The 27,252-nt window shown below is 48.8% G+C and overlaps 1 protein-coding gene across 2 annotated transcripts; it reads left to right on the forward strand.

The window, feature by feature from the left end:
* Positions 1–761: 761 nt before the first annotated feature.
* On the forward strand, positions 762–26,482 carry Ldlr (low density lipoprotein receptor). 2 transcript variants are annotated; one of them, XM_051196815.1, is made up of 18 exons: positions 762–945; positions 8,928–9,047; positions 9,571–9,693; positions 12,491–12,874; positions 13,580–13,702; positions 14,864–14,986; positions 15,551–15,670; positions 16,516–16,641; positions 17,014–17,185; positions 17,277–17,501; positions 19,282–19,400; positions 19,709–19,848; positions 20,417–20,558; positions 20,761–20,913; positions 21,867–22,040; positions 22,726–22,794; positions 23,604–23,761; positions 24,530–26,482. In XM_051196815.1, exons 1-18 carry the CDS (start codon positions 879–881, stop codon positions 24,563–24,565), a joined length of 2,574 nt encoding a protein of 857 aa, XP_051052772.1. In that variant the 5' UTR covers positions 762–878; the 3' UTR covers positions 24,566–26,482. The 2 variants fall into 2 exon arrangements, with proteins under 2 accessions (XP_051052772.1, XP_051052771.1); XM_051196814.1 differs by having other exon boundaries at positions 763–945; positions 8,925–9,047.
* The last annotated feature ends 770 nt before the right edge of the window (positions 26,483–27,252 follow it).

The raw sequence follows: 27,252 nt of genomic DNA on the forward strand, positions 1-27,252 counted from the left end.
ATAATCAAGCAGTGCCAGGAGGTACATGCAAAAAAAAAAAAAAAAAAAAAAGACAAACCAATAACCAATATTTTTGTCAACATATAACGATAATGGGCCCCGTGGTTTTGAGATTAATTGATTAATTGTCTAAAATAACTTTATCTTTTAAAACAGGGATCAAGCTCAAGTCTTCAGGCTTGGATGTGAGCTCCTTCACTCCCCAAGCCAACATGCCCACCCCAAGTCATGTTTTAGCAGCATTTGTCGTTGATTCTATTTACATTCCTCGCTAAGTGCTGCTTATGGATCGAGTTGGATAACCATCTAAAAACTGCGACTGTACTTGGGTCAGAAATCTATCGTTCCTAGAAAAAGGCAAACGCTTCAAGGAGAGGGGTGGGCTTCCCATACTTCCGTTTTCCTTTGGAGGTCAAAAGGATAGCGTCAAACGGTGACCCAGGGTTTGGAAGGACGTGGGTTGTCCTTTGAACACTTGGAACAACTTAGAGGCAAAGATGGCATCTAAGCGATCGCAAAGTGTGGTGGGATTCTGAGGAAGGAGCTGTGGGAGCTTCAGGGGTTAACAAGCCGATGTGACATCGGCCGTTCCAAGCTCCTCCCCGCGCCGTGAGGTGAAGACTTTTGAAAATCACCCCACTGCAGACTCCTCCCCCGCCGAGAAGCCTGGCCGGGAAGTGCTAGCAATGCCTCTGGCTAGACGCGTGTAGTCGGCGGCCGGTCGAGTGTAGCGTAGGTTTGCAGCAGGGTACACCGTGGGGCCGCCACCTCGGGTTTGCATCCGAGACACCGACACAGTGGGACCCGTGATCTTTGGTTTGCTGCGTGGACACAGTAGGGTCTGTGAACCTAGTGGGGACGCGACGTAGGGTCTGAGGATGAGCACGGCGGATCTAAGGCTGCGCTGGGCCATCGCCCTGCTCCTTGCTGCTGCTGGGGCTGCAGGTAAGGCTTGCTCCAAGAGCCCGCTCAGGGCAAGGGCAGCCCCCCTGAACTCGGGTAGCCCCGCGTGATTTTTTTAGGGGGGACGAAAAATGGTGAAATAGAACCACTCGTGAGAACTTGGAGTGAAGCCCTTCCCGAGTGACTGGAAGAAATTGTTTTGGAAAGGGGGTGCTGGAGTTGTAGGGACTCAAGGTGGGCTTAGTGGGGACGAGGAGGGGTCCTTCTGGGTCAGCGGGAGGTGTTCTTAAGAGCGAGGTATAGGGGAGTCCAAGAGGAGAGCTCCCGTCATTCGTTCTGGGGACCTGGGAGATCCAGGCCCAGCTGTCCAACTTCGGAGTCCCTAGTTCTTGGTACAAGACTTGGGGTCTCCTCAGCTACACTGGAATCCTGCGGCTACCGCGTGCCCGAAAGCTCCGCCCCAGCCCCACCCTCCCACCGCACCCCCGAGCTCCTACTGGGTACAGCCGGAACAGGCGAGCCTCGAGCCACTCCCCTCGTCCAATGGAGGGCGGAGGATGAGCTGCAGGGCGTGGCTTGCATGAGCCTCTTGGGTGGGGTGGGGCCAGGACCCTTCAGAATTAACCCAGAGTAGTGAGACTTTGATCTCAATCTTGTCCACGCTTCCCTGGTGCAGTTCATAGTTGTGTCGGACCACCCAGACCTCGGTTGCCAAGGCTATCAGCCAGGGTAGACAGAGACCCAGCAGAGAGTCCCACTCTCTGACTATGTTGGGTGGGGCTGTTCCCTAAAGTGGACTTTCGTTTTAGGAGAGGTGTTGGAATTTGGACAGGAGACTAGATGGTATGAAATCAGGTTACAGACCCACCCCAAGTTCTTTCAGTACTGGGGACTGAATTCGGTCTTGTACATTTGGGACAAATATTCTGCCGTGTAAACTATATTCGCAGCGCCCACCCCTACCCCAATTTTAGACGGGATCTCACTTAGCCCAGGCTGGCCTGTAAATCATAATATAGCCTAGATGACTGAACTCGTGATCCCTCTTCCTCCACCTCAGGAGGACGATAGGCCTTTGCCACCATGCCTGGATTTGCAGATCCGGGGATAGAAGCCAGGGAGGCAGGCACTCTTAACAGCTGAACCCAGCCCCAATCCGCTGCCTGGCTGGGACAGGAACATTTTAAATGGCCTTTTGCCTCCTCAACCAGCTCAGGGGTACTGACCAGCAGGAGACGGGAAGGAGTTTCTTTTAGTCATCAGGAATGGCTGTCAACTGTGCAATCCCTGGGGAACTCCAGCTCCCCAAAGAGGAGGGGGCTTGGCATCATGGCCCATAACTTTAATCTTAGCACTGGGAAGGTAGAGGCAGGTGGATCCTTGTAAGTTCTAGGACAGCCAGAACTATGCAGTGAGAACCTGGAGAGAGAGAGCTTGTGACCCAGTTGAACAGGCAAACACTCAGTCAACCAGTTGTAATTACGAACAAGTCTTGACCTAATTTCACCCACCCATCATTGCCTTCTTTAAGGAAAAAAAAAATACATTTTATGAAGTCTTGAGCAAGACCTGGTTTCCCATCTCACAGAAAGGCCTAAGAGCCCCTGTGCTGACCTCCTTAGCATCTCTGTCACCTCTCATGTTCATAGTGACTACTACAGCTTGCTCTAGCTTCCATGATTTCCAGACCATATGTTTATTTTCTTTAGAATGTGATCTGCTGTGCACATGTCTTCAGGTTGATCAAGAGCAGCAGATCTGGGGCTAGGGTGGTGGCTCTGTTGGTGACCTGTTTGCAGTCCAAGTGTGAGGACCCATCTAAGCCAGATGTGGGACCTGTATGTAATAGCAGTGCTGGGAGGTCCCTGGATTACAGTGAGATTTGGTTCAGAGAGAGATCAAAGAAGTCATGTGGCTTCCATACACAAACACAGCCAGGAGCTGACGGAAGGGGTGTCAAATACATCAGAGGTTTCACCCAGAACAGGGCAAGTACAATTTTGCAAGCATTGGTTACATGCCCTGGGTATATTCATTTGTTTCTGTCACATTTCTCACTGAATAGAATCAGCACAAGATTGGGTGAACTTGTTTATGTTTTTCTCTTGACCTTTTCATTTATCTACTTTTGGACACAGTATCTCAATCTCCTGGAATTTACTATGTAGTTAGGGTTTACCTCGAACTTGGGACAGTTCTTTTTTTAGTATGGTCTCCCTGTGCAGCACAGGCTAATCCGGCCTCACTCCTGAGCACTGACAGCTGCTCTGTTCTTGAGATTACAAAACCTTCTGGAGGTGATGCTCCTGTCTCTGGGTGACCCCTGCTTTTATCTTTCTTGCTTTCTCTAGGTAAGACTTGAATTTGGACACTTGGCTCTAGTCTGTTGCTCGTGCTTGGCTCTTTGGCTTTTGGTGTTCTTCCCCTTTCCCCGTGAAGTACATCAATAGCATCTGCACCCTCTGGGCATGTGAGAGGAGATTGCAGATTTAGCCCCTTGAGCAGATGGAAGTTACACCCAGGATGGGGTCTTCAGTTTAGGTGTTGGTTGGTTGGTCCTAGATGGTTATTAATTAGACTTGGTGGCAACACCTTTACCACTGAGCCATCCTTTTTTGTTGTTGTTGTTGTTATTTCGAGACAGAGTTTCTCAGTAGCTATGGAGCAGTCCTGGAACTCACTCTGTAGACCAGGCTGGCCTCACAGAGATCTGCCTGCCTCTGCCTCTTGAGTGCTGGGGTTAAAGGTGTGTGCCACGATCATCAGGCTCCACTGAGCCATCTTGATGCAGGAGAAACTTGAAGTAGTGAAATTGATGCTGTGCAGGACTCATTGACAAACTGCTCAGGAAGTACTGTTACACAGGTAAGGTGCGCACTGCACTGACTGACTGAACAGTACAACCCGCGAGTGCGCACTCACTCACCGGTTAGAAAAGTTTGTGCCACAAAGAGTGAAAAGACCTCTGTAAATGTTTCAGGCTCCATTCCCATAACAAAAGGAGATGAGCCTGACCTAGAACTAGCCATTAGTGGGCAGCTCAAGGGGATGGTCAGGGTGACAGGGATTGTTGAGTGCTGGTCCACCATTAATTAAAGCTTTGTCAGGAAAAGGCAGGTAGGCAAGATGGCCCAGGTGCAGCCTTTAGAAAAGGACTCGGTGAATTTAAAAAATAATGCTGGCAATATCTGTGTGTAACTTCCATCTGGTCAAGGGGCTAAGTCTGCAATCTCCTGCCTCTTTTTAAACTGTTTAAGGATGACCGTTCACGAGGAATACGTGAGCCTGTGGTCTCCATAAAGTTAATATTCTGTTCAAGGCTGGTTCCCTTTTGTGCATTAGCCAGAAGCAATCACACACTATTATTAGAGTTTTTTCCTACATGAACCTCTAAATGTTCAAAGCAATTTCTCACCAGAAAGCATTCCTAGCCTGACTCTTTTAATGTTTTGACAGGGTCTCCGTATATAGACCAGGCTGGCATGGAAGTTACCATGTAGCCCAGGCTGGTCTTAAACTCATTGCAATCCTCCTGCCTCAGGATCTTGATCATTGTTGATGGGGCTAGAGCCCAAGGTGCTCCCCCTGTGTGTTAGGCAAACACTTTCAATCTCAATGGCACTACCTTAAAATCCTTTCTTTTCTTTCTTTCTTTCTTTCTTTTTTTGAGATAGGATTGCCCTATGTAGTCCTGGCTGTCCTGGAACTTGCTCTATAGACCTGGCTGGCCTCAAACCACAGAGATCCACCTGCCTCTGCCTCCTGAGTGCTGGGATTAAAAGCATACACCACCACCACTTGGCTTATTTTGGTTTATTTGTATACCATCTGTCTTCAGTAGTTTGGGAAAGGAAACAGGAAGTGGCTGGGTATGATGGCACACTTGTCACCCCGGTACTCTGAAGACCTAGGAAGCATCAAAGACTTCTCAAAGCCAGCCTGAGCTGTATGAGGCTTTGTCTCAGAAAATAAAAGAGGGGGAAAAGAAAAAGCTTAGGAAGCAGTAACCACCTTATCTGTGTATGGGAAACAGAAGTGAGCATCTCCCATTTCAGCTGTTGTTCATGGTCGATTGTGACTTGAGTTCTGAGGGCCAAGGCTGCAGAGGTGTGCCCTTTTTTTATTGTATACTATACACTAAAAACCGTTCGTTTGATTTCTTTTGTCTGTATCTCTGGCTGTCCTTGACCTCACAGAGATCCCCACCTGCGTCTGTCTCCCAAGTGCAGGTATTAAAAGTGCACACAGAATAACCCTGTCTTGAAAAACAACAAAAAAAGTGTACATCACTACACTTGATTTGTTTTTGAATTTTTAAAATTACATTTGTTTCTTTGTTTTGTATGTGCTTGTGGGCTTCAGGGGTCAACTGGAAGAGTAGGTTCTGTCCTTCCATTGTGAGTCCTGGGATCAAACTCAGGTAGGCCTGGCAGCAAGTTCTTTACCCACTAAGCCATCTTGCTGGCCTAGTTTATTTCTCTTGTTTACTTGAAATGTGGGTCTCACTGTGTACCCCAGGCTGGCCTGGAAGTTGCCGTGTAGCCTAGGCTATGTTCAAACTTGCAACAGACTTCTGGCCTTTGCCAAGAAGTCCCTGGGATGACAGGCATTCACCCCAATACCATACCTTACTAATTTTTTCTTTGTTTGGTTTTGTTCTTGAGATAGGGTGTTGCTATGTAACCCTGGATGGCTTCAAAGTAATAGTGATCCTCCTGAGTACTAGCATGACTGGCTTCTACCACATTGCCAGGGTTATGAAGTGCTGGAGCTAGACCCCAGGTCTGTGCGTGCTGGGTAAGCCCTCTACCACTTGAGTCCCAGCCATTTAAGTGAGAGCAGGGTTAATGACCTTTCACCAGGGCTGCGTGGCCTGTGGCCTGACACTCCTCAGCTCTTTCCTGCCAGGGTCCCTCTGAATTTCCCTTTTCTAATGATCCATCCAGTCTGGAATTCTAGTTACCCTGCTCATCCGACCATCAGAGAGAACGAGTGAGTCATTTCCTTTTCTGGCCAGACCCTGGCTGCGTGATGAGTCACCGGTCTGGTTAACAGTTAGGCAATGGAGTACATATTATCAGCACAAAGAACGAGATGGTACACACCTTTAATCCAAGCTCTGAGAGTTCCAGGCCAGCCCTAGGTACTCAGGGCAAGGCTGTTTAAGGAGGGGGAAAAAAAAAAGAATTACAGTGTAACTGAGCAAGAAGCCAAGACTGGCAAGGGCCGCTGAGCAGTAAAGGTGTGGGTGGGGTTTCAGGTTAATGGGATTCAGATTCAAGAAGCTAGATGGTGGCAGTGGCTCACACCTTTGATCTGAGGCCAGCCTGGTCTATGGAGTGAGTTCCAGGACAGCCAGAGCTACAAAGAGAACCCTATCTCAAAAACAACAACATCAAACAAACAAAAAATTACTTTCAAGTGCCTGCCTTCATATGCTCCCTCAAGGCTTTGTTTCCCTTCAGTGTGTGCTCATGTGGGACAGCATGCTGCGCATGTGTGGCGGTCAGAGGACAACTTGCCGGAGTTGGTCTGTCTTGCACCATGTGAGTTTCTGGCCTAGAGCTCAGGTTGCAGCCTTGGCAGCAAGCTCATTTACCAGCACAGCCATGGACTCACATAGAAATGTTAGTATTTTGCCCCCTCCCTCAGTGGAGCTAGCTCTGCTTTGCATTTAGGCTGGAGACTTGGCTTCAGGTTAGACCCTCTGCTCTTACAGGGTTTGGTTCCTGCCAAGTCTGTCTGCCCACAACCACTATAACCCTGGGTCTAAAGGCTCTGATGCCTTCTTCTGGCCTCCCTAGACAATACACTCAGGTGCACAAACCCACGCACAGACACATAATTTAAAAGAATGGAAGCACTTGGGCTGGAGAGATGGCTCAGAGGTTAAGAGCATTGCCTGCTGTTTCAGAGGTCCTGAGTTCAATTCTCAGCAACCACATGGTGGCTTCCAACCACCTGTAATGAGATCTGGTGCCCCCTTCTGGTCTGCAGGTGTACATGCAGGCAGAACACTTTGTACATAATAAATAAAAACTAATCACTGGGCATGGTGGTGAAACTTCAAACCAAAACCAAAGATGGTAGCCCAAAACCAAAGATGGTAGCTGGACAGGGATGGGCAGAGGCTCAACAGCTAAGGAAGGATGGTGGCTGACCCCCTCCCCCAGAGGGTCTGACTGCTCAAAGCTCAAAGACATTTCCAACTCCACTCCAGGGAGTCTGACTCCCTCTTCTGGCCTCCATATACATGCAAGCAAAACATCACTACACATGAAGTACAATTAACTATATTAGAAATTTAAAATTACTTTAGCCAGGCAGTGGTGGTGCACGCCTTTAGTCCCAGCACTTGGGAGACAGAGACAGGCAGGATCTCTGTGAGTTCAAGGCCAGTCTGGTCTACAGAGTGAGTTCCAGGGCAGACTCCAAAGCAATAGAGAGAAACTCTGTGTCAAAAAAAAAAAAAAAAAAAAAAAAAAAAAAAATTACTTTAATCCCAGCACTCAGGAGGAAGAGGAAAGCAGGTCTGTGAGTTTGAGGTCAGCCTGGTCTGTAAATCAAGTTCCAAGACAGCCAGGGCTACACAGAGAAGTACTGTCTCAGAACAAAACCAAAAATTAAGATAAGTAAAAATTAAAAAAATGCCAAGCATGATGTCCATGCTTTACTTTTTATTGAAAATAAAAAAAAATTGCCATGTAATCTATTCTGATCATGATTTCCTCTCCCTCATTTCTACCAGGTATTTTCTATCTTCTTTCTCTCTCTAGGAAAAAAAATAGGCAAATAAATAGTCAAACCAGAATAAAACAAAACAAATGAAAAAAGAAAACTAAGTTATACATACACACACAAAATTCATAAAAACACATAATTTGAAACCATAAAATACAAGCAAAATACCAGTAAGGTTGAAGAAAAAGAGGGAGAAGGGAGAAAAGAAGAGGAGGAGAGGAAAAAATCCCAAAGCAAAATAGCATTGAGTTCATTTTGTGTTGGCTATCTACTGCTGACCGTAGGGCCTGCCCTTAATTGTGGTTTGTGTACTCAGTAAGACTCCATTTTTTCTGGGTTAGGGATTGAGCCCATGTCCAGTTCCCCCCAGCACTGGGACCTTGTCTGGCTTGGACCTGTGCAGACCCTGTGTATGCTGTCAGTGTCTTCTGTGAGTTTCTGTGTGCATCAGTCCTGTTGTGTTTAGAAGGCCTTGTTTCCTTGGTATCCTCCTCATCTGAAGGGTTCCCTGAGCCCTGAGGGAGAGATTTAGTGCATTTAGTACTGAGTGTTCCAAGGTGTCTTACTCTGTATGAATCTGTTTGTTCCTGTCAGGTGGATGGGACATTAATCTATGATTGTCATTAGGAGTCATTTTGTTGCTGTACCCCTTTAGCAGAACCAGATAGTACGCTTTCCCTCTAGGGCCTTGACCTTTCCAGTTTCAGGTTCTTGGCCATGGGCAAGCGTGGGTTCCATCTAATGAGGTGGGCTTTAAATTTGATCAGATAGTGGTTGGCTCCTCTCAGAGCCTTTGTGTCACTATTGTGCCAGTGTCACGAAATCAGGTGACCCACACTTTAATCTCAGCACTCTAGAGGCAGAGGTAGGCAGATTTCTGTGAGGCCACCAACATCCTACTCTACAGAATTCAAGGCCAGCCAGGACTACATGTCTTGAAATAACAGCTGTGGATGTCCTGGAACAAGCTCTGTAGACCAAGCCAGCCTCAAACTCAGAGATCTGTCTGTCTCTGCCTCCCCAGTGCTGGGATTAAAAATGTGCACCACCACCAACCAGCAAATTAGATAAATCTTTATACTTTCTCTTCAACAGCCCGGATGTCAATATTAACAATTGATTGACAGATTTCCTCTTTTGGGTCCAACAAATTATTCCACTGGCTATGCTGAGTAAATTTTCAGAAACTGGGGGTTGGCATTTCGGTTATGTCCGCTGGTATCAGGATGGTGTGTGGCCAGCTTTGCCTTCTGCTGTTGACAGACCCTTTGTTCTTACAGCAGAAGACACATGCGGCAGGAATGAGTTCCAGTGCAGGGAGGGGAAATGCATCGCCAGCAAGTGGGTCTGTGACGGCAGCCCTGAATGCCCGGATGGCTCTGATGAGGCCTCTGAGACATGCAGTAAGCCCCCTTTATTTGTTGGGTGGGTCTTAGGGATGAAACCCAGGGCTCTTCTGCTAAGCCACACCCCTCCTCAGTGGGGAGTTCTAAGCAGGGGCCAGTGTTCTTGACCCATTTTCTGTCCTTCCAGGGCAGCCCAGGAATGATAAGTTCAATCATAACAGAAGATGGCTCAGGGTGACCATCCGTAACCCAAATTTCCAACATCCAAAGTATTTTGTTTGCTATGATGGTGGATTTGGAGAGTTTCACACCTGACCCCATTCCATGCATTACAGGTCCATTGAAAGCCCTGTATGAAATTATCTAAACGGGCTGGGGAGACGGCCAAGCAGGCATGGGTGCCTGTGCCAACCCTCATGGCATGAATTTGATCCCTGGAAACCATGTAGTGGAAAGATACCTTCTTATTGCCCTATGACCTCTACATATATTATGGCTACACAGACATAACAGACACACACACAGATAGAGCTGGTGTAACTAACTGGTATTCACTTTAACTGTTCCTCTTTTTCCCTAGTGTCTGTCACCTGTCAATCCAAGGAATTCAGCTGTGGGGGCCATGTCAGCCGCTGCATTCCTAATTCCTGGCGTTGTGATGGACAGACAGACTGTGAGAACGGCTCAGATGAACAAGGCTGTGGTGAGTGGTGTGTGTGTAAGTGTGTGGTGTGAGTGTGTGTGTGTGGTGTGAGTGTATGGTGTGTGTGATATGAGTGTGTGAGTGTGATATGAGTGTGTGAGTGGGTGTGGTGTGAGTGTGTGGTGTATGGCGTGAGTGTGTGTGGCGTGAGTGTGTGTTGTGTGTGGTGTGAGTGTGTGTGGTGTGAATGTGTGTTGTGTGTGTGAGTGTGTGTTGTGTGTGGTGTGAGTGTGTGTGGTGTGAATGTGTGTTGTGTGTGTGAGTGTGTGTTGTGTGTGGTGTGAGTGTGTGTGGTGTGTGTGTTGTGTGAGTGTGTGGTGTGTGTGTGTGTGGTGTGAGTGTATGGTGTGTGTGATATGAGTGTGTGAGTGTGTGTTGTGTGTGTGTGAGTGTGATATGAGTGTGTGAGTGTGTGTGGTGTATGGCGTGAGTGTGTGTGGTGTGAGTGTGTGTGGTGTGTGATGTGAGTGTGTGTGGTGTGTGGTGTGAGTGTGTGTGGTGTGAATGTGTGTTGTGAGTGTGTGTGAGTGTGTGTAGTGTGAGTGTGTGTGGTGTGAGAGTGTGTGTGTGTGGTGTGAGTGTATGGTGTGTGTGATATGAGTGTGTGAGTGTGGTGTGAGTGTGTGTTGTGTGTGTGTGAGTGTGTGTTGTGTGTGTGAGTGGGTGTGGTGTGAGTGTGTGTGGTGTGAGTATGTGTGGTGTGAGTGTGTGTGGTGTGAGTGTGTGTTGTGTGTGTTGTGTGATGTGAGTGTGTGTGGTGTGTGGTGTGAGTGTGTGTGGTGTGAATGTGTGTTGTGTGTGAGTGTGTGTGGTGTGAGTGTGTGTGGTGTGTGGTGTGTGTTTGGTGTGTGTGGTGTGAGTGTGTGTTGTGTGGTGTGAGTGTGTGTGGTGTGTGGTGTGAGTGGGTGTGGTGTGTGGTGTGAGTGGGTGTTGTGTGTGTGAGTGGGTGTGGTGTGAGTGTGTGTGGTGTGAGTGGGTGTGGTGTGGTGTGGTGTGTGTGTTGTGTGTGTGAGTGGGTGTGGTGTGAGTGTGTGTGGTGTGGTGTGAGTGGGTGTGGTGTGTGGTGTGAGTGTGTGTGGTGTGGTGTGGTGTGTGTGGTGTGAGTGTGTGTGGTGTGTGGTGTGAGTGTGTGTGGTGTGTGTGAGTGGGTGTGGTGTGAGTGTGTGTGGTGTGAGTGGGTGTGGTGTGGTGTGAGTGGGTGTGGTGTGTGTGAGTGGGTGTGGTGTGAGTGGGTGTTGTGTGTGTGAGTGGGTGTGGTGTGAGTGGGTGTGGTGTGAGTGGGTGTGGTGTGAGTGGGTGTGGTGTGTGGTGTGAGTGGGTGTGGTGTGTGTGTGAGTGGGTGTGGTGTGAGTGGGTGTGGTGTGAGTGGGTGTGTTGTGTGTGTGAGTGGGTGTGGTGTGAGTGTGTGTGGTGTGTGTGTGTGAGTGGGTGTGGTGTGTGTGAGTGGGTGTGGTGTGAGTGTGTGTGGTGTGTGGTGTGAGTGTGTGTGGTGTGTGGTGTGAGTGTGTGTGGTGTGTGGTGTGAGTGTGTGTGGTGTGAGTGTGAGTGTGTGTGGTGTGAGTGGGTGTGGTGTGTGGTGTGAGTGTGTGTGGTGTGTGTGTGAGTGGGTGTGGTGTGAGTGTGTGTGGTGTGTGGTGTGAGTGGGTGTGGTGTGTGTGAGTGGGTGTGGTGTGAGTGTGTGTGGTGTGTGTGTGAGTGGGTATGGTGTGAGTGTGAGTGGGTGTGGTGTGAGTGTGTGTTGTGTGTGTGAGTGGGTGTGGTGTGGTGTGTGGTGTGAGTGGGTGTGGTGTGTGTGGTGTGTGTGGTGTGAGTGTGTGTGGTGTGTGTGGTGTGAGTGTGTGTTGTGTGATGTGAGTGTGTGTGGTGTGAGTGTGTGTGGTGTGAATGTGTGTTGTGTGTGAGTGTGTGTGGTGTGAGTGTGTGTGGTGTGTGGTGTGAGTGTGTTTGGTGTGTGTGGTGTGAGTGTGTGTTGTGTGTGAGTGGGTGTGGTGTGAGTGTGTGTGGTGTGTGGTGTGAGTGTGTGTGGTGTGGTGTGGTGTGTGTGTTGTGTGTGTGAGTGTGTGTGGTGTGGTGTGAGTGGGTGTGGTGTGAGTGGGTGTGGTGTGTGTGGTGTGTGTTGTATATGGTGTGAGAGTGTATATACGGCGGGTCCGTGCACTAAGAATTCCACTAGGGGCTCTAGGGTATAACAGCCATCACAGTGCATTTGCTTCTTCCTGGCTCCCTCCTATGGCTCAATCTCACCTTGAGAGATGGGGGGGATGGTGCCTCCTTTCATGGCCATCAGAAGCTTTTATTGAAGCAGGAAGTAAGCCCTGGTGACTGTTGCCAGGCAGGCCGCGTGGAGGCTGCACAAGTGCTTACATATGTCTGTCTCTGTGACGTAAGTACCCAGACTGAGGAAGAAGGCTTTCCTCAGCCGCTGAGCTCTGTTAGGAAGAGCTGGTGAACTAACCGGAGGAGCTGATGAGCCTCTCAACTCCATGTCCCGATGTCACACCACTTTCCTGTACAGCGGATGCTTGGGACATGAGAGCCCTGAACCCTGACTATTATAAACATATACGTGGGAGTCCCCATACTCTCATACCTCTAATACTGTGCGGTTTATACACTTAGCACAGTAAGCCATTCACAACAGTATCTAAACACTAAGATGTGACTGAACCCCTGCCTGGGTACCTCTGTGAAACAGGCTGTAGCCCTTTTAAGCACAAGGCCTATCTATGAACGGACTGGTGTGTGGTGTCATGGGCAATGATGTAACAGGGTGTTCTCCTCCCTGTGAACCCCACAGCCCCCAAGACCTGCTCCCAGGATGAGTTCCGCTGCCAGAATGGCAGGTGCATCTCCCAGAGGTTTGTGTGTGACCAGGACCAAGACTGCCTGGATGGCTCTGACGAGGCCTACTGCCCCGCCACCACTTGTGGCCCTGCTCATTTCCGTTGCAACTCTTCTGCCTGTATCCCCAGCCTGTGGGCCTGTGACGGGGATAATGACTGTGAGGATGGCTCCGATGAGTGGCCACAGAACTGTGGGGGCCGCGACACTGCCTCTGCCTCGAGTAGCAGCCCCTGTTCCTCCCTGGAGTTCCACTGTGGCAGTAGCGAATGCATTCATCGCAGCTGGGTGTGTGATGGCAGTGCCGACTGCAAGGACAAGTCAGATGAGGAACACTGTGGTAAGGCCCTGGGAGGGGAGACGAAGGACTCCCAGGCCTGCACGGGGGCTTTGGGGCTTAGCAATGTGAGATTACCCCGAAAGAAAGTTGATTTATTTTGGGTGAGGCGCTGGCTCAGTGGTTAAGAGCATCTGCTCGTAGACTGTGAAGACTGCAACTTCACAGCCATGCTCAAGCCTGCATTTCTACCATCTGGGGACCAAGTATTTTTAAACATATGAGCCAGTGCAGGCATTCTCATCCAACACCACATCAACTCGCAAGAGGCCAGGGTCCAGCCCCTTGAGTGATTTATTTAAAAACAAAATTATTAGCTGGGTGGTGATGGCACACACCTTTAATCCCAGCACTTGGGAGGCAAAGGCAGGTGGATCTTGGTGAGTTCGAGGCCAGCCTGGTGAGTTCCAGTACGGCCGAAGGTACACAGAGAAACCCCATCTCAAAAAAAGTACAAAATCATTATTGTATAATCTATGTGTATCATCTATGTCTGTGGGTACATATATGGAGGTCAGAGGACAACTTCTGAGTCAGTTCTCACCATCCACTATGAAGATTCTAGGGATGGGACTCTGGCAGTTGTCTTTACCTGGCCATTTTGCCAGTCCTGAAACTGCTAAGTTTAAACCTGCTGCAGTGAGGTGGGGAAAGAAGGGCCTCTGTTTGCTGCTTCTTATGACAAAATCACCACCTTGTCCTCTCCAGTGGCGGCCACCTGCCGGCCTGATGAATTCCAGTGTGCAGATGGCACGTGTATCCACGGCAGCCGCCAATGTGACCGTGAATATGACTGCAGGGACCTGAGTGACGAGCTTGGCTGCATCAATGGTAAGTTTTGCCTCCACCCTCTCTCTCCCTGTTCCCCCTGTGAGCTGGGTACTGCTGGTCTCTGCTGAGGGGCAATCAGGGTCTTAGCAGCTGTTTTTCCTTTCTTCCTTTTTTGTTTTTGCAGTTTTTTTTTTTTTTCTCCTGTATAAAACACACACACTTATTCTTTCTCACTGACCTGCAACCCTGAAAAATACACATGACATAAAGTGACCACATTCTAGGGCGGAAGTGTGGCTCTGTTGGTAAAGTGCTTGCGTAGCATGCACAATGCAGTGCGTTCTAATGGCCAAATGCACTGGGTGTGGTAACCCCAATACTTGGGAGGTGGACACAGAAGGTCAAGGCTGGCCTCCTGTACACATTGAGTTTGGGAACAGCTTTCACTGCAAAAAAAAAAAAAAAAAAAAAAAAAAATCAGTTTTTCGCTGTTTGCTCTTTCGAGTTGAACTCAGGACTTCCAAGGCAGGATGAGGAGTTACTTGTTACTTTTTAACTACATTGCCAGTTCTGGGTGTGGTGTGCAAGCCAGCCTGAACCAAGTAGTGAGACTTCTGGTTAAGAAACCTAATTCAACAAAAATCTATGTCTCTTTACAGCTGTCACTATACTCTCATACTCTCTCCAAGCTTTTTTTTTTTTTTTTTTTTCCTTTTTTGAGAGGGTGAAGGAAGGGGTTGATTTTTTTTTTTTTTTTTTTGAGACAGGGTTTCTCTGCATTGACGGTTCTGCAACTTGTTTTGTAGACCATGCTGGCCTCGAATTCACAGAGATCCATCTATCTCTGGTCTATCTCTGCCTCCTGAGTGCTGTAATTAAAGGTGTGGGCCCCACCCTGCTCTTCAAGACCCTTTTGATCCAGCAGAGTTGAAACAAACTCTTTCTGTTAAACAGTAACTTCCTATCTGCCAGCTGAGCCCCCAGCAACTAACCACACAGACTCTTGGCTCAGCCTGCATAAGGTCCTGGGTTCCATCTCCAGGGCTAAGAGGAAAACAAACACCACAGAGAAACTCTTTCCAGCAGGCATGGTGGAACACCCCTGTAACCCTGAGCCACACCCCACCCCCTCAGTGGGGGTTCTAGACAGGGGCTCTACCCTGAACTATACCCTTAGGCCCTCACTCAGCCACTCCTGACCATTCTCTTTGCCTTTATTAGTGACACAGTGTGATGGGCCCAACAAGTTCAAGTGCCACAGTGGTGAATGTATCACCTTGGACAAGGTTTGCGACTCCACCCGGGATTGCCGGGACTGGTCGGATGAGCCCATCAAGGACTGCAGTGAGTGTTGGGAAGCTGGGCAGATGGTGGTGTTTTAGGGGAGCCAGGCATGGCACCAACATGTAGTCACTATGGGGCTATGAGCTCCACAGCATTCAAAAAGCTTAGTATGCATCATAGACCTGATAGAGCATTGGCTCTAGGGCAAGCCAGACATGAAGGGAGGGGCCCTGGAAGATGAGGACCTAGTTCCGGTCCCTAGCACTTATATACTGTAATAAATATTGGGTTTGGAGAGACGCCGTTAAGAGCACCTATTGCTTTTCTACAAGACTTAGCTTTGATCCCCAGCAACTAAGTGAGATAGGTCACAATGGCCTGTGACTCTAGCTACAGGGGATCTATCTCCTGGCCCCCAGGTCCCCAGTGCCTCTGGCTTCTGAAGATAACTGCTTCATGTTCTCATACCCACATGCAGACACATGTACAGTACACACGATTAAAAATAATAAAAAGAAATTATTTTGAAAGTTTTAGCAAAGATAATGCAATGACTTAGTGTTTCCAGTGGAGAGTCTAAGGGGCTCTAGAGTTACTAGTCTGTGTCTTCTCAATCCTGTGCAGGGACCAACGAGTGCTTGGACAACAATGGTGGCTGTTCCCACATCTGCAAGGACCTCCAGATTGGTTACGAGTGTTTGTGTCCCAGTGGCTTCCAGCTGGTAGACCGGCACAGATGTCAGGGTATGTGTGCAGCACGTCCAGGCTGTGGCTCTGAGCCACCTCTGCCTGTTTCCATTGAACACTGGCTCAGTTTCCCCAGGTGCTCAATGGTCAGGAGTGCAGTCCCCACCTCCCAGGGCTATTAGAAGGGTTTCAAGGTAAACACCGAGCACAGGCCTGTCAGGAAGCATGGGTCATTGGCAGCCCTGAATTATTCACCCTGGGTGGCCGTGGTGGCGCACGCCTTTAATCCCAGCACTCAGGAGGCAGAGGCAGGTGGGTCTCTGTGAGTTGGAGGCCAGCCTGATCTACAGAGCGAGTTCCAGGACAGCCAAGTTTCAGGCTCTACCCCCAGCACATCATGAATCCAGCAAGGTGGCCCACACAGGTAATCCTAACACTTGGGATGTAACCAGAAGTTTACAGCCATCTTCTATGCAGCAAGTTCAAGGCCAGCCTGAGCTATGTGAGATATGTCAGAAAACAGCAAAAGATGCCATGTGTGGTTCAAAATATCTTTAATCCCAGCACTTGAGAGACAGAGACAGGAAGATCTCTGAATTCAAGGCCAGGTTGGTCTCCATAGTGAGTTCTGGGCTAGCCAGAGCTATATAAAGGGACCAACAATAAATAACAGAAATACAACAACAACAACAACAAAGAAGATAAAGAAGTGAAGGGAAGATGGGTGGGTGGGCTCCAGGTGTCTAACACTGGAGGGGACGACAGTGTCAGGGTCCTGCCAGGAGTGACATCTCTCAGCCACTAGAGGACTTTGCTTTGATTTTAGCCCTCGTCCCCACCTGTATCCTTGTAGGGAGGGGTCCTCTCCCCCCTGTAAACCCTTCCTCTCTTGATTCACACAGATATTGATGAGTGTCAGGAGCCAGGCACCTGCAGCCAGCTCTGTGTGAACCTTGAAGGCAGCTACAAGTGTGAGTGCCGGGCTGGATTCCACATGGACCCTCACACCAGGGTCTGCAAGTCTGTGGGTGAGCACAAGGGGGCAGAGGTGCCCGGGAAGCCAAGCGTGGGAGGCTCCTCTTTGGGGTTCAGAACTGTTAAGCCTTGTGCTATCTGGGTATAGTAGCTCTCCAGGATCCGGACTGATAGGGGAATAGTACACTGAGAAAATAGGGCCTTTGCCCAGATATATCCTTTCTAGAGGTCACCAGCTGAGGCTGTAGGATTCTACCTGTCTCTCTCGCATCTGGAAGAGGTACTTAGCCTGAGCCTCTGTAACCTCTCCACTTATTCTTACTAAAGAAATGGGCCCCAGGGTCTCGGGCTTGGAAGGTGGAGTTCTTGCCAGGCATGCACGGAGCCCTGGGTTCACTCTCTCACCACTCTGCATGGCTTTCCAGGCTCCATAGCCTATCTGCTCTTCACTAACCGCCACGAGGTACGGAAGATGACCCTGGACCGCAGCGAGTACACCAGCCTTATCCTCAACCTGAAGAACGTGGTGGCCCTGGACACTGAAGTGGCCAACAATAGAATCTACTGGTCAGACCTGTCCCAGGGAAAGATCTATAGGTGAGCTGCAGACCCATCAGCCACCACCCGTCCCATGGTGAGGCCCAGGCCCAGGCTCCAGGCTCCATGCGATCCCTCTCTTTTGCCTCAGCGCCCTGATGGACCAAGCGTCTAGCTTGTCCTATGACACCATCATCAGTGGGGACCTGCAGGCCCCGGACGGGCTGGCCGTAGACTGGATCCATGGCAACATCTACTGGACAGATTCAGTTCCAGGCAGTGTTTCTGTGGCTGACACTAAGGGTGTAAGGAGAAGGACATTGTTCCAAGAGAAAGGGTCCAGACCCAGAGACATTGTGGTGGACCCTGTGCATGGGTGAGTGTCCTCAGAGCTGAGGGGTGCACAGAACATTGGGATAAACCAAGGTGGGGGACCCAGAACTGCGAAACGCTCTCAGGAATGTGTGAGTGAGTGACATGGTGTTGAGCTATGGGGAAGACAGCAGAGGCGGGGGTTGTCGGTGATCAAGGAGGGAGCATGGGGGCGATGGCTATAGCCTGAAATACCAGCACTGAGGAGCTGGGACAGGAGAATTGCTGTAAGTTACAGAATAGCTTGGGTTGCAAAGTGAGATCCCGTCTCAAAATAATGAAAAAAGGAGCTAGAGAGATGGTTCAGTGGTTAAGAGCACTGGCCGCTCTTCCAGAGGTCCTGGGTTCAGTTCCCAGCACCCACATGGCAGTTCACAACTGCCTGTAGCTCTAGGTCTAAGGGATCTGATGCCCTGGCCTCCTCAGGCATGGCACACAGGTACACAGACACATAAAATAATTAAAAATAAAATCTTAGCCGGGTGTTGGTGGCACATGCACTTGGGAAGCAGAGGCAGGTGGGTCTCTTTGAGTTTGAGGCCAGCCTGGTCTACAGAGTTAGTTCCAGGACAGCCAGGACTGTAACACTTAGTGGTGAAGGCATTTGCTTCCAAGCCTGACAACCTGAGTTTAATCCCAGGGACACATGTAGAAGGAGAAAGCCACCCCCAACCCCCCGCCAAATATACATATGTGTCCATGCAATGGATAAATAAACATTAAAAATAAAAATGCTAGGGATGAAGTTGGTTTGGTCGAATGCTTACCTAACATGCATGAGGTCCTGGGTTCTGCCTCAGCACCACATAAAGCATGCGTGGTCATGCACACCTATGACAAAGACAGTAGGGTCAGGAGTTCAAGGCTCCCTCAGCTGTGTCGTGGGCTGGAACAGTGACTTAGGCTGCGGATGTGGTACAGTGGTACATACCTCCCTAGCACACAGGAGGCTCTGGATTCCATCCCCAGTGCAAGAAACATGTAAAAGCCTGGGCTTTTAATGCTAAACTCTTAATCTTGTACCCAAATCTCCCAGGCTGGCATAGGCTTGTCAGAGGTCAACTTTCAGTTCTCTCCTTGTTCTGTATAAGTCCCAGAGACCTTTACCAGCTAAGTCATCTTGCTGGCCCCACAGACAACATTTCTGAGATTGTATTCTACCTTCTACTTACATCACACATATGTGCAGAATCCCTCTGTTAAGTTAATGCCCAGAACAGTCAGATAGGAGTAAAGCGCCTCTCACACCCGTGGAGATTAGATACATCTAAAAGAACTCACTGCTTTCTGGTCTCTATCAGGGCCCAACACACCAAGCAACTGCGGGGCATTCCCCGTTGGGAAGCACACCCTACCCACCTCCAGCTGGTATGCTCTGTGCTTGTCAGGTCACATCCAGGTCGGCGCAGGAGTTTCACAGTGTGTGTGCTTCAGGCATACCTTGCGTTCTCCATGCTGATCTGCAGGGCCTGTGGTCACTGGTGTGCACCCCCACCCCCAGCATAACTGCACACTTTCAGAGACGGGCTGGCCATCCGAGGTCTTGACTGGGAGAATCCTGCAGAAGTTGTAGTTGGTGTTGGCAGCAGGGTGGCAGGCTTGAAGGGAAGATGTCTCAGTCTGTAATGGGGCCTGCCTTGCAAGAATGGGCACCATCCATTCTAAGAACCAATGTGGTTCCAAATTGAGAGCTAGCTGTTTAAGCTGACTCTTGTCACCAGTAGTAGGAGTCTGCTATTGGAGTATCCTCATCTCTCCTCTGTACTGTCTGTTGTCTTGTCCAGATTTATGTACTGGACAGATTGGGGGACACCTGCCAAGATCAAGAAAGGAGGCCTGAATGGTGTAGACATCTACTCGCTGGTGACTGAGGACATCCAGTGGCCAAATGGCATCACACTAGGTATATCCAAGGGTTGATCTTGCCTGCGGGGGCTTGACATTATGTAATTTACATTATCCTCTTCTTATACAGCTAGAAGGGTTACTGGGTTGGGGCAAAAGCCATGGTGTGGCCTTCAGGTTTATATGTAGTAGAGGACTTCTCCCAAAACAGTACCTTTAACTCCAAGCTAGTGTTCTGAAGTTTTTCTGGCATGATCTGGAGTTTTCTGGAACATTGTAGAACATTCTGGAATACTCCGGCAAATTGAATGATTTTATTTTCAACTCTGACCGCTCCATATCTCCTTGTCTATTCGTGCATTTTAGATATTCCCAGTGGCCGCCTCTATTGGGTTGATTCCAAACTCCACTCTATCTCCAGCATTGATGTCAATGGGGGCAATCGGAAGACCATTTTGGAGGATGAGAAGCAGCTGGCCCACCCCTTCTCCTTGGCCATCTATGAGGTGAATCCCAGGAATGTGAGGGAATTTGGACCAGTCCTAGATATGTCTTGTCCATTCAAGCCAACACTGATTAGGATATCGGTTCTTGCCTAGAGATCTAGAGAGAGGTGGCAGAATTTTTATTTATATTTATTTATTTTATTATTTGTTTATTGTGGTGCTAGGATTGGAACCCAGAGTTCATGAAGAGATAGGAAAATGCCTGGGCCTCACTGGCCAGCCAATGTAGCCAACTCAGTGAACTCCAGATTCAGTGAAAGAGAGAGACCCTGTCTCAAAAATTAAGGGAGAAAGGGCCTGAGAAAGAGAGTTGACATCCACCTGTGGCCTTCACACATGTGCAAAGCTCACAAACATGTACATGCAATAGAGAAAAAGAATGGTTAGGATGAGATATTTTATGCATATTTCACTACATTTATAAAGTAGAACTTTCTGCTACAGACAGTATTGCTTATGCTTAGAGAACCCAGAGGTTTAGGGGAGGTTATGGAGATGTGTGTATTCCAGTGGCTAATTCCAATTCTTTAGCGGGTTTGGTTGTCTACCATATCTGTCACCCATGTAGGACAAAGTATTTTGGACAGATGTCATAAATGAAGCCATTTTCAGTGCCAATCGCCTCACGGGTTCAGATGTTAATTTGGTGGCTGAAAACCTCTTGTCTCCAGAGGGCATTGTCCTGTTCCACAACGTCACACAGCCTAGAGGTAAGCCTCTACACTCAAATATTAACTCTGCCATTGTCCTAGGATTCATTAGACTCCTATGGCTTATTTGACAATGAGTTCGACACCTTTCCTGTACCCATTAATAAAATTTTCATCCATTGCTCTAGAATTTTTTCTAGACTATTCTGATGTATCTGATGTTATCAGTTCATTCTATCTGAACGTCTCTTCTTCCCCCCAGGGGTTAACTGGTGTGAGAGAACAGCCCTCCTCAATGGCGGCTGCCAGTACCTGTGCCTGCCGGCCCCACAGATCAACACCCACTCCCCGAAATTCACCTGCGCCTGTCCTGATGGCATGCTACTGGCCAAGGACATGAGGAGCTGCCTCACAGGTAGGGGTACAAGTCCTAAGAGCTGTGCCCACATGAGCCTGCCAAGGCTGACTGGACATCAAAGCTGTCTGGGGACTCATGAATGGACTCACTTGGGCTGACGTCCCCTTTGGGGTCTCTAAGATCCATGAGGAAGTGGTCTGACTTCAGACCAGGGCATCAAGTGAGAAAGAGGACCCCTTTCCCTGATTTCATCTGAGAGAGGCTCACTTTGGAGTTGTTTCTGTCTACTTTCTGTTGCTAAAACAGACTGCCTGAGACTGGATAATTTATAAAGCATAGAAGTTTATGTGGCTCCAGGTTCTAGATACTGGAAGTCTCATAGGGCTTTTCTTTCTGCATGCTAAGGGGGAAGGCATCACGTGTTGACACACAGCAAATGTTCTCATTTTATCTATTCGTTTATTTATCAGACAATTTTTTAGGAAGGAGGGCAAGCTTCAGGGCAGCCGAGGCTACACTGGGAAACTCTGTCTCAAAAAAGAAAAAACAAATCAGTGACTGAGCTTCTTTCTTTTTTTCTTTCTTTCTTTCTTCCTTTCTTCTTTTCTTCCTATTTTGATTTTTTTTGAGGTAGGGTTTCTCTAAGTGTCTCTAGCTGTCCTGGCACTTGCTCTGAAGAGCAGGCTGGCCTCAAACTCACAGAGAACCTCCTCCATCTTCCGAGTACTGGGATCAAAGGTGTGGATTTTGGGGGTCACTCTCACCTTCTCAGGGACCACGGTGTCCTCAGCATTGGCACATCCTCTTTATAAGAACAGGGCGGGTACTCTGGAGGTGGAGGCAGGAGAATCGCAAATTTGAGGTTATCCTGGAACATATTGCCATTCACTTGCAGTGTTTGTTTTGAGTCCCTGATGCCCCTGGACCTTGGTACCTGCTCTTCATTCACAGTGGAGGTGTGGGTGGCACCCCAGCCCATGGCACTCAGGTCATGTTTATTGTCCTATCAGAAGTCGAGCCTGTAGTAACCGCCCAGGTGACATCAACAATCAGGCCTGTGATCACTGCAACAGCCTGGGGGCCACCTAAGAGCAAGGAGGATCAGTCTGGTTCCAGCCCTTCCAGGCAGCCTGTGGACATGCCTGAACTCAGCACAGTGGAGTCGGTCACCATGTCCCACCAAGGTAAAGGCCACACCCACCCAACATTTGATAAGTACTATATTTTTTTAATTCCACTGATTTTTTTTTTTAATATTATTTTCAGTGGGTTCCAGGAGGAACCTTTATTAAACATGCCATCTTGCTGGCTCAGTTTTTATACTTTGGAAAGAACTTTTATATTTAGAGGGAGAATATGGATGAATACAACACCTCAGAGTGTGGCAGCTTCTAGGGAATTAGCTCAAGTTGTTCCTGAGTACGTCTGCCCACTTCTTTTTCTTTTCTTTCTGCTAATTACACTGATTTATTTAGTGGTTTGGGGAATGCGCTGCCATGCCTGTGTGGTCAAAGCAGAACATGTGCAGTCTTGGGGTCAAACTCAGGTTAGCAAGCCTGGCAGCAAGCACCTTTACTCACAGTCATCTCACTGGCTCATGGTGCTGAGTGTCTGTCTGGGTGTAGGTTTTGTGCAAATGTTTGGTATTTCCAGGGGTCGTGGAACTGTCTTCTGTGTGTGGACACTGGAGGACAACTGTGCCTGAGATTAAGGCCATATGATTTATGCAAATCTTGATAACATCTCCAGGGTTCCCTGAACAGGTGATAGACATGTGTTGGGCACTCTCCTTGGGTGGCTCCCGTCAGGTCCCGACCTGAGTTCTGTGTCTCCTGACCTCAGCCTCACTTTATTCTTTTCTTACCCCAGTCCAGATTGACAGAAGGAACGAGGAGCGGCCGCAGGGTGTGGGGGTCATGTCCATCACCCTCCCCATTGGTAAGTGCTGACTTAGAGGCTTCTGAGACTTCATGCTTAGCCTGCTGGACCAGTAAACCCTTCTGACCCAAAGTGGAATGTCCTGATTGGTAGAACGCAACTTTGATCACGCAGGCAGAGCTCTTGAGTTTGTTTGAGGCCCTGGTATACAATTAGAGTTCTAGACTGGCAAGGGGTACACAGTGGGCCTCTTGTCTCAAAAAATTAATAAGGATCAAGTGGTGGAGCACACCTTTAATCCCGGTGCTCTGGAGGCAGAGGCAGGAGGAGCTCTGAGTTCAAGGCCAGCCTGCCCTACAAAGGAAGTTCTAGAACAGCTAGGACTACACAGAGAAACCCTGTCTCAAAAAAACAAAACAAACAAAAACTAAATAAAATAAAAAAGAGGTGTGGGAGAGGGAATTGGAAGTCTGTGTAGAAACAAAAGTCACATTGATTCACGCCATTAATTCCAGCATGCAGGAGGCAGAGGCAGGTGGGTCTCTGTGAGTTTAAGAACACCCAGGGCTTCATAGTGAGACCCTGTCTCAAAAAACAAAACAAAGCAAAGTTGACCAAAAAAAAAAAAAAATCTCAGAGTCCAGGCTGGTTCAGAAGTTAGCATCCACCTGCCTCATCCCTCTGAAGTGCTAGGCTTATAGGTCCTGGTCCCCCCCCCCAGCATTTTTTTTTTCTTTGTATAATAAGTAAGATAATTTTACATTGAGAACACACTGAGTCCTGTAAAGGAGCCAGGTGGGAATGCCTAGTGGCCTCTCGGGCACAAGGCCTCCTAGGGCTCTCCCTGACTAAGCCTCTTCTCTACACAGCACTGGTCATCCTCATTGCCTTTGGGGCCATCCTGCTGTGGAGGAACTGGCGGCTGAGGAGCATCAACAGCATAAACTTTGACAACCCAGTGTACCAGAAGACCACGGAAGATGAGCTCCACATTTGCAGAAGCCAGGATGGCTACTCCTACCCTTCAGTGAGTGTGGCCTTTTGTGGAAGAGAGGAGGCAGCTAACAAGCTGAAGGACAGACAAGTTAGGTGGGGTGGAAAAAAGGAAGAGGAAGCCAGGGCATGTATAGCTCAGTAGTCGAGTGCCTGCCTGGAGCCCCTCAGGGAGGGGCTGGGAGCATGGCTCAGTGATAGACCCTGCCTAGAATCCCCTGTGAGGGTCTAAGGCATAAAGTAGTTGTTTGTTTTTATTTAAGGTTTTATTATTTATTATGTATACCATGCCTGCATAGATGGTTGTGAGCCACCATGTGGTTGCTGGGAATTGAACTCAGATTAAGAGCAGTCAGTGCTCTTAACCACTGAGCCATCTCTCCAGCCTGGGTATAATGTGTTTAAGAAGCATGGACGAAGACTGGAAAGGTGGCTCTTGTTAAGAGCACTGGATGTTCTTCCAGAGGACCTGGGTTCAATTCTCAGCACCCATCTGGCCTTCACAGGCGTGAGGTACAAACTTTCATGGAAGCAAAACATCCATACACAAAAATAATTCTAAAAAAGAAACACAGGGACATACATATATGTGGCAATATTGTGAGCTTAGGGAGGATTGCTGCTCTGTGAGGCAGGCACCCTAGGGGATCTCCACAGCACCCTCTGGTGGCTGTAAAGGGGAGAGAAGGTGGCAACCGAGGCATGAGCGGATGCCTTCTGTGTGCAGTGGAATGTGGCCTACTCTGGCTGCCTGCAGTCCCCATTAGACTGATCGTTTCCTGTGTTTATGGTTTTCTGACAGCGACAGATGGTCAGCCTGGAGGATGATGTAGCATGAACAGCTGTGAGAACCTTGTTTTTCCGGGATCCATCGCCACTCTCAGGCAGGAAGGACACTTTTTCTGCGCCTCGCTGCCCAGGACTGGTCCTGCAACCTCTGTGGCCACTGTGTTGCTCAAAGCAAGATTAAGAGCAAAGCTGGGCTGGGACCAAGCTCAGCGGCCTGCCTGCCCCTGCTCTGTTTTATATATTTATTGTCCGGGGGCAGAAAAGGCTGCTGGCTGTACTCAAGATGTGAATTCTGGCTGGGATTCCCTCCTCCCCCATCTTTCTTTCCTTGGAAGACAAAGAAGCAACCCCCAGAAGTTTCTTCGTTCTCTTTTTTCCATTCACAGGAAGTGGGAAGGGACCCAGGTGGAGAGAAGCCCTTTGTTCTGAACATTCGACAGCAGGTGCTCATGGCAGAGTCCCGGTACCACAACCAATCCCTAAACTCAGGACTCTTCGCATTTACCTCCACCCTGCAAGCCTTAGCCGCCGGCCAGTTAGCCCTGGCTCTGACCCTATCAGGTCTTTCGAGCCGCAGAAGCCAGGAAAGTGACTTGTGGCTGATCTTGCTGGATCGTGGGACCAGCAGCTGCCAGTGCCTGATTCCTGCTCATGCCTTCGCTAAGCTTTCTTGTCCCTGGAGAACAGGCCCGAGGTGCCATTCCCCTTCATGTTTGTGAAGTGCCTGAGACATCTGGTTGCCTTGCTCAGGAGCCTTGGCCTGCGCTGTCTGAGCACTTGCTGCTGCTCAGGTGTGGCCCTCAAGACCTCGGTTCCACGCCCAGCCCCCCCAGTTGTCCTCGTGGGACATGGGACTTGCGCTTCATTTCTCTCTTCGCACTTTTGCAGTTCAGAGTTGGGCACCCACGTGCTCTACTTCTGTGCTCTTAGATGCACTGTTCGGTGGTGTGTTGGGATGGAGTTTGGGTCCAGGGAGGGAGGAAGATGTCAGCTGATCAGGATCCGAGCATCCAGAAGCGTCTGGTCTTTTCAGTGCTGGAACGGCTCAGCCACTTTTCAGCTTTTTTTTTTTTACTTTAACCCTCTGACTGGTAGTTTGTGATTCCGCACAAATATTGGAACAGTTCAGCTGTTCAGCTCCTCTCATCCCAACAGAGATTTCCCTGCTCAGCTGGTTTGTGGTACACCTATCCCAGCCCTGAGCCTGAGGCAGGTGGGTTGCCAGGAATGAGAGGCCAGCCTGGGCTACACAATAAGACTGCCACAGAAAGGAAAAAATGGAAGAAAAAGGAAAGGGAAGGAAGGAAGGAAACTTGCATGGTTTTCAGCCCATGATTAGCAAAGTGTGGTGCTGCATGCCTTCAATCCCAGCACTCAGGAGGCAGAGGTAGGCTCATCTCTTGAGTTCCAAGCCAGCCTGGGTTAGATAGTTCCAGGCCAGCTAGGGTTACACAGTGAGAATGTATCTGAAAACCAAAAGAAATCCTATAATCCAGGTTATTTGGGAGAACTTGGACAAACACTTAGAAATTGCCACAAATTTATCACACGGGTAACTCAAGATGGCTGTGGCAGTCTCTCTTGGATACCTGCACATGTCCATCTGAAGAGTCCCACTTTCGGGATAGGATGGCACATTGCCAGCCCGACAGGACGCTTATAAAGGAGCTCTGTGCCAATGGCACCTGGTTCTGTTTTCACTCTGCATACTTGTTTGAGGTTATCACACATATATAAAATCTATTTATTTTTGCAAACCCTGATTGCTGCACTTGTTGGTGACATTCCTCCAGGTTGAGCTGGGGTGACACTCTGGGATGCTCTGTATATGAAGATTGTTTGAATGGGCTTTTCTTGGGCCTGTGTATTGCCTTGAGGGATAGGAATTGCTTTGGAAACATTATTCAGGTGTTTTTAATAGGCTGGAAATGTCTTACTGTAATGGATTAAACTCCTTTTTGAAAACGTTGTCATCAGTGTGTGTGTGTGTGTGTGTGTGTGTGTGGTGGAGTTCAGAGGCCGAAGAGCTGGAGGTCATAGGTCAGCTTTGTGCACTCTTCACTTTTGCCTGGGTTCTGGGACTTGAACTCAGGTCCTCAGGCTTGTATAATGAGCAAGCTTGGCTGGGTATGTTTAGTTTTATTTATTTGGGTTTTTGAGACAGGGTTCCTCTGTGTTGCTTTGGAGGCTGTCCTGGAACTTGCTCTGTACACCAACCTGGCCTGTAACTCACAGAGATTCACCTGCCTCAGCCTCCCGAATGCTGGGATCAAAGGTATTTGCCACCAACACCCAGCTTAGTTTTATTTATGTATGGGTAAGCATACATGCCCATGTTTGCACAGGTGCACACACCTCTCTGTGTCGAGGACAGAAGAGAGCATTGGGTGTCCTGTCACTCCAACTATTTCTTTGAGACAAAGTCTGTCCCTGAACCTTGGGCTCCATCAGCTTTGTATGATGCCAGCAAGGTCTAGCCTCTCTCTGTTGCACTCAGGCCAGTGGGTACCAGCATGCAGAGAACCCCATCTTGTTAAGTGGATGCTGGAGAGTCTGCACTTTGGCCCTTGGTTGCATGGTGAGACTCCTTAGCTGCTGAGCCATCGTCCTGCCCATCATTTCCTAAATGAATGAATCATTTAGCCAAACCTGTGTTTATGTTTGTTGAGGTGTGCTTATTTGGTAGGGTTTTTGGTTTGGTTTGGTTTTCTGAGACAAGGTTTCTCTGTGTAGCCT

The sequence above is a fragment of the Phodopus roborovskii genome, unplaced genomic scaffold (assembly GCF_943737965.1).
Source record: "Phodopus roborovskii unplaced genomic scaffold, PHOROB, whole genome shotgun sequence".
NCBI lineage: Eukaryota > Metazoa > Chordata > Mammalia > Rodentia > Cricetidae > Phodopus > Phodopus roborovskii.

Excerpts from the sequence above, each read along its gene's own strand:
- Ldlr (XM_051196814.1), top strand. The coding sequence starts at position 879 with ATGAGCACGGCGGATCTAAGGCTGCGCTGGGCCATCGCCCTGCTCCTT. Across the intron at positions 946-8,924 it reads TGCTGCTGCTGGGGCTGCAG|CAGAAGACACATGCGGCAGG; the intron begins GTAAGGCTTGCT and ends TTGTTCTTACAG. Across the intron at positions 19,401-19,708 it reads GCCAAATGGCATCACACTAG|ATATTCCCAGTGGCCGCCTC; the intron begins GTATATCCAAGG and ends CGTGCATTTTAG.